Source organism: Nanorana parkeri, unplaced genomic scaffold, assembly GCF_000935625.1.
Source record: "Nanorana parkeri isolate BGI_ZX_2015 unplaced genomic scaffold, ASM93562v1 scaffold127, whole genome shotgun sequence".
In the NCBI taxonomy this organism is placed as follows: Eukaryota; Metazoa; Chordata; class Amphibia; order Anura; family Dicroglossidae; genus Nanorana; species Nanorana parkeri.
In genome coordinates this window covers 909,628-915,938 of record NW_017306395.1, presented here as the reverse complement: position 1 = coordinate 915,938, position 6,311 = coordinate 909,628, and the positions used below count along the sequence as shown (strand labels likewise).

At 47.5% G+C, this 6,311-nt stretch overlaps 1 protein-coding gene across 1 annotated transcript in view; it reads right to left on the bottom strand.

Annotated features, from left to right (window-relative positions):
* FAM175B (family with sequence similarity 175 member B) overlaps window positions 1-6,030 on the bottom strand; it is a 22,597-nt gene extending 16,567 nt beyond the window's left edge. Inside the window, exons 1-3 of the mRNA XM_018553667.1 lie at window positions 5,905-6,030; window positions 1,892-1,982; window positions 338-374 (exon numbers count right to left, since the gene is read on the bottom strand). Coding sequence (XP_018409169.1) covers window positions 338-374; window positions 1,892-1,982; window positions 5,905-5,976 — 200 coding nt within the window. The 5' untranslated portion in view covers window positions 5,977-6,030. The remainder of the gene's footprint in view (window positions 1-337; window positions 375-1,891; window positions 1,983-5,904) is intronic.
* Between the last annotated feature and the right edge of the window lie 281 nt (window positions 6,031-6,311).

Sequence of the window (6,311 nt, the reverse complement as noted above, 5' to 3'; positions counted from 1 at the left end):
GGGGGGGTGGGCTATACTAGACAAGTGCAGGTTCCTCAAATCTCAATTTCAGCTGCAGTTCCCCTTTAACATACCTGTAATTGCTTTTAATTGTGCAGTGCAGCTCTCCTATCACTAAAGCTCACCACACATGTTGCCATCTGATCGTACAATCTCTTATAGATCCATCAACATCTATGTAGTGCAAGGGCCCTGCACTCCCATTAACTGGAAAGTTGAGGTCGGTCCTCATTTTATCTGAAGTTGATCATATGGTCAGATGGTGTAATGTGAATGGCAACTCTAAAACTACTTTCTAAAATGAATAACAACAAATGTAACATATCGGAATACCAACCTGAAGAGTTTTGTACATGGCTCATGTTTATGGATCTCTGAAAGATATAAAAATATTGGATTAAATAAAGCGAACACAACAGGACAGACAGACATATGATAGACCAGGGCTGGACAATTCCCAGGAGAAAGGTTGCCAATGCTCCTGAAAGATGTACTCCGGGGAAAATTATTATTAACCCCCCACCCCCACACTGCAAGGGTTAAAGGAGAATTATGAGGTGAGTGCTTTTCACTCACCTCATAGTTCTAGCCGACCTGTGACAATGAGACTGTCACAGGTCGGCTCAGTGGATCGGGAAGTGAGCGAACACATACCGGCATTTGCTCACCTCTCGATCCTGTCACAGCTCTCTGCCGTGACAGGGGAGAGGCTGGATTCCCCCCTCCCCAATCTGCCAGCGCTGACTGGCGGAACGGACGGGGGAGGGTACAGCTGGCTCTGCCTCTAGATAGGCAGAGCCAGCTGTCACTCATGCAGCTGGGCGGATCCAGACAGAATTGTCGGGATCCGCTTCAGCTGCGGCGTCTCAGTATACTGAGCCTAGGGTGACGGGAGGACGCTAGTTTGTGTCCTCCCGTTACCCTAAGGAGAACTATGGGGAAAAGCCCTGACCCCATAGTTCTCCTTTAACTGCTCTTTTGTGTCTAGGAGAAAATAAAAAAAGTTATACTCTGGCCTGCTCTTAGGTCCTGGAGCCTCTCTCCCTCCGTGTCCCATAAATCATCACGTTCTATACACTCTGTACAGAACAGGAGGATGCTGAGGAACATTCCATTGTTGCAGTATAGGAGGAGGCAGGAGGGAGCGTTATCACAGCAGGCCGGCTCTGAGGATCAGGTGAGTATAACTTTGTTATTTTCAGCCCCAGACCAAAACGAGCCTTTAACTCTTGAAGTGCAGGGTTTGCTCCACTGCAAAGGGTTAATAATAATTTTCCCTGTAGAACTGTTTTAAAAATGACATCTGGCGGCCAACTTTTGAGCTTTTCATTAGTTGTTTCTCAATGGAGCTGGCTCCTGGATTGGACAGCCTGACTCCTGAACTCCATGTGAATGTGTCCACCGCTGTAATAAACGCAAAGGAGAACTATGAGGTGAGTGCAAATCACTCATCCTCATAGTTTGTGACAATGAAACTGCCACACCTCGGCTCAATAGATCGGGAAGTGAGCGAACACATACCGCTGCTCGCTCACTTCTCGATCATCTCCCTGCAGAGATGTGACTGTCAGTCACGGCTCCCTGCAGGGATTCCCCCCTCCCCTGTCCCATCCTCCAGCCCTGACTGGAGGAACGGACGGGGAAGGGGGCGGGTACAGCTGGCTCTGCCTCTAGATAGGCAGAGCCAGCTGTCAATCACGCAGCTGGGTGGATTTCTACAGTAATGTCGGGATCCGTCCCGGCTGCGTCGGTCTCAGTATATAGTGAGTTGTAGCTCGCGGTATACTGAGCTTTGGGTCACGAGAGGACGCTAGTTTGTGTCCTCCCGTGACCCTTAGGAGAAAAACACTTACCCCATAGTTCCTTTTAATCGACAATTTCAATGACTCACCTATAACTTGCAGGAGTTCTGTGTTACTAATCTGAGAATCGCTTATAGAGAAAGACTCTTCTTGCCTCACTTCACCCAACAAAAAACCTTCCTGGAAAGAAACAAAGGAGATCGTGAATGTGGTTTTAGTTCAAGAAATTCCAAAATCGAAATTTCATTCTAAAATTGAATTTAAAATGAAGCAAAATTTGCTATGACATTCGTCGAGTCTCCGATGGCATAATCAAATGTTCTGACAAGATTTATTAGTATAAATGGTCATGTGAAAATCGGATTGACCCAATAAAAAGGACGAATGTCGCATTTAGTAACCAATCAGGCATTGGTTTACTTTCTGATTTCTGTCCTGATTGGAGAAAAGGGGATCCGGAATCATCTAAGGTGCCGCTGTCGGTAACACATTGGCTGATTTTGGCTCCCGTTTTAATAAATCCGACCCATAATCTTGTATATACTACAACAGAACAAAAGAGACGACTGTTGCCCCTAGCAAAAAGATTCATGGCATCAACTTTCCACTATAGAATAAAAAAGGAAACACTAAGACGCCACCCCCCCCCCCCCCCCCACACCTGTATCATGTGACAGCGCACATGTGGTGCGGCTATGGCACCCTGTTCATTTGAATGGCCTGTCTACCACATCTAAATTGCACCAAAGAAGTGCATGTCCCATTTTTTTTTCTCCCCACAGAGAATGGTAATAATTGACCATGCGTGCGATGGCTTGGTGCGTTGGGATGCAATTAAGAAATAATGGCACCACAGTGCACTGAACGGTGTCACACGTGATCTCATGCAATTCAGACATAGATGTGTACAGGGGCTGGCCGTGTGCACAACACCTCTGTGTCTGCTCCGGATATCAAAGAATAATTACAATCTAAGGCAGGGGTGGGCCCTCCAACTGCGGTGCAACTACAAGTCCCATGAGGCATTGCAAGATTCCAACAGCCAAAGGCATGACAACCAGAGGCCGATGCATGATGGGATTTGTAGTTTCGCCACAGCTGGAGGGCTAGAGATTGCCCACCCCTGATCTAAGATATAAAAACATCGTATAATGTACATGATGGTGTCTTTATGTTTGTCAAATTGTTGTTAAAAAAAACCATACCATATGTCACTTTTGAAAGTGTGATGTTAAAATTAGGGCTGCAGCTAACGATTATTTTCATAATCGATTAGTTGCCTGATTATTTTTTTCAACTAATCAATTGGTTGTATTAAATATTTCTCTCCCCCCCCATCCTCTGGTGTGCCTATGTACGAAAACGACGATCGCGCTACCCATGTTGGATATCGCCGCGCACACCGGAGTGAGAGCAATATTTCTGAGGCCAATATTTACGCGCATCTCTAAACTGATGACCTGTGGGGGCTTTTAGAACGTCGCCCATGGACTTTTTGGGGTACTGAATTTTGTCACAGTTTCACAGACACACCCAATTTTGAACCTGGGCACGTGGGGTATCTATTTACTAGTTGTAACCTCATCTTTTATATGTTATAAAATAAATGGGTATTTTATTGTGTTTTGGGTCATTTAAGTGCATTTTTCACTAAATTCTGGTGTTTGATAAGGAGTTGCGCTAATATCATGAAACATAAAAATTTGCAACTGCCGACATTTTATTCTACAGGGTCTTGGCTTTCAGAAAATATATAATGTTTGGGGATTTTAAGTAATTTTCAGGCCTAAAATGTGGATTATAAAATGTAAACAAAAACATGAAAAAAGTGACTCAGTCATGAAGGCTCACGCGATCAACCTGATTATCTAAATGAAAGGCCAGAACTCTGACGTCCCTGCGTGTCCCTCTACAGAACCGACACTAGATCTACCTACCGTCACCGTGTCCTCCTACAGAACCGCCACCAGATTTACATACTGTCACCATGTCTCCTCCAACAGAACCGCCACCAGATCTATCCACTGTCACCATGTCTCCTCCTACAGAACCGCCACCAGATCTATCCACTGTCACCATGTCTCCTCCTATAGAACTGCCACCAGATCTACCTACTGTCACCATGTCTCCTCCTATAGAACCGCCACCAGATCTGCCTACTGTCACCATGTGTCCTCCTACAGAACCGCCACCAGATCTGCCTACTGTCACCATGTGTCCTCCTACAGAACCGCCACCAGATCTGCCTACTGTCACCGTGTTCCCCTACAGAACCGACACCAGATCTACCTACTGTCACCATGTGTCCTTCTACAGAACCGACACCAGATCTACCTACTGTCACCATGTGTCCTTCTACAGAACCGACACCAGATCTATCCACTGTCACCATGTGTCCTCCTACAGAACCGACACCAGATCTATCCACTGTCAGCATGTGTCCTCCTACAGAACCGACACCAGATCTATCCACTGTCACCATGTGTCCTCCTACGCGGCAGTGCGGCTTACACATCCTTTGCAGAAGACGTGTATCCAAACCTCTGTCATTGTCCTTAGTGGTGAGACAAGTTGTTTTACATGCTAGTTTGTGAGTGTGCCATGATGCCTTTCTACTGTTCTACTGTTCAAAGCCCATTTCGTGTGCACCTTACTGTACAACTGGTAACAAATTGTTGAGTGCGTTTGTCGTTTGTTTTGCTTTACCGATTTGGTGCAGCGACGCATGGGGTTTCTCAGCTGCCAATGGGATGTGCGGGATCCCTTGTGTGTTTCTGTACCTTTAAGGAGGTGGGGCGTCCTCCTGACAAGCCTGCACCCAATTTGATATCTTCTGCCCCATGTGCTCCAAGATGGAGACTCTCATAGTTTAGAGTTAGGACCGCACTATAAGAGGTGCCTTGGCGCGGCAGTGCGGCTTACACATCCTTTGCAGAAGACGTGTATCCAAACCTCTGTCATTGTCCTTAGTGGTGAGACAAGTTGTTTTACATGCTAGTTTGTGAGTGTGCCATGATGCCTTTCTACTACTCCCCTACAGAACCGACACCAGATCTATCCACTGCCACCATGTGTCCTCCTACAGAACCGACAACAGATCTATCCACTGCCACCATGTGTCCTCCTACAGAACGGACACCAGATCTATCCACTGCCACCATGTGTCCTCCTACAGAACCGACACCAGATCTATCCACTGCCACCATGTTTCCTCCTACAGAACCGACACCAGATCTACCTAGTGTCACCATGTGTCCTTCTACAGAACCGACACCAGATCTACCTAGTGTCACCATGTGTCCTTCTACAGAACCGACACCAGATCTACCTATTGTCACCATGTGTCCTTCTACAGAACCGACACCAGATCTACCTACTGTCACCATGTGTCCTTCTACAGAACCGACACCAGATCTACCTACTGTCACCATGTGTCCTTCTACAGAACCGACACCAGATCTATCCACTGTCACCATGTGTCCTCCTACAGAACCGACACCAGATCTATCCACTGTCACCATGTGTCCTCCTACAGAACCGACACCAGATCTATCCACTGTCAGCATGTGTCCTCCTACAGAACCGACACCAGATCTATCCACTGTCAGCATGTGTCCTCCTACAGAACCGACACCAGATCTATCCACTGTCAGCATGTGTCCTCCTACAGAACCGACACCAGATCTATCCACTGTCAGCATGTGTCCTCCTACAGAACCGACACCAGATCTATCCACTGTCAGCATGTGTCCTCCTACAGAACAGACACCAGATATGCATACTGTCACCATGTGTCCTCCTACAGAACAGACACCAGATATGCATACTGTCACCTTGTATGGCCACACACAGCAGTGACTAGGTCCTTGCCCCCTATGAGAAGTGACAACCATCAGACCCCCCCCACTGTCATGCTATGTGCTCCCCTGCAGTGGTGGCCGTGTCCACGGATAGCAGCCAGCATAGGAAGGTGTCCGAGTGGAGGATGACAGCCACACCCTGACCCCCTGCTCCCTGTCACAGGCCACCCAGCCACCCCGGCCCCTTCCTCTCCCCGAACAGGCCCCCCATGGGTCACGTACCCCCGGGCCCCCGAACTTACGTGATCCGAGTTACTGTTAGCGCTGTAGTAACACAAGGAACTGAACGTATAAGCCGAAATGGAAGCCGCCATGATGGTGGAGCCGCTCCCTCCCACAACGCAGCGCGCCGCCGCCCTGTCATGACGTCACGCGCACCGTGATACTAAGCCTTCTGGGAAATGTAGTGTCACCCAGCCCACTAGAGTGGAGGTGGGCTCAGTACAGAAAGGGAATGTGGGGAGTCTTCCAATTCATGTTTTTTATATACAGTACTTGTTTAAAATAGACAAGCTTTGTGTTATGGTGCATGTATAGCCAAACCTTTTAGTAGTGGGGGAAGGGTTAAATCCTCTGCCAGGTTATTTTTTTGCTGTCTGTATACCATTGTGTACATTTCCTTTTACTTCCTTTTCAAGAGATGGCACTT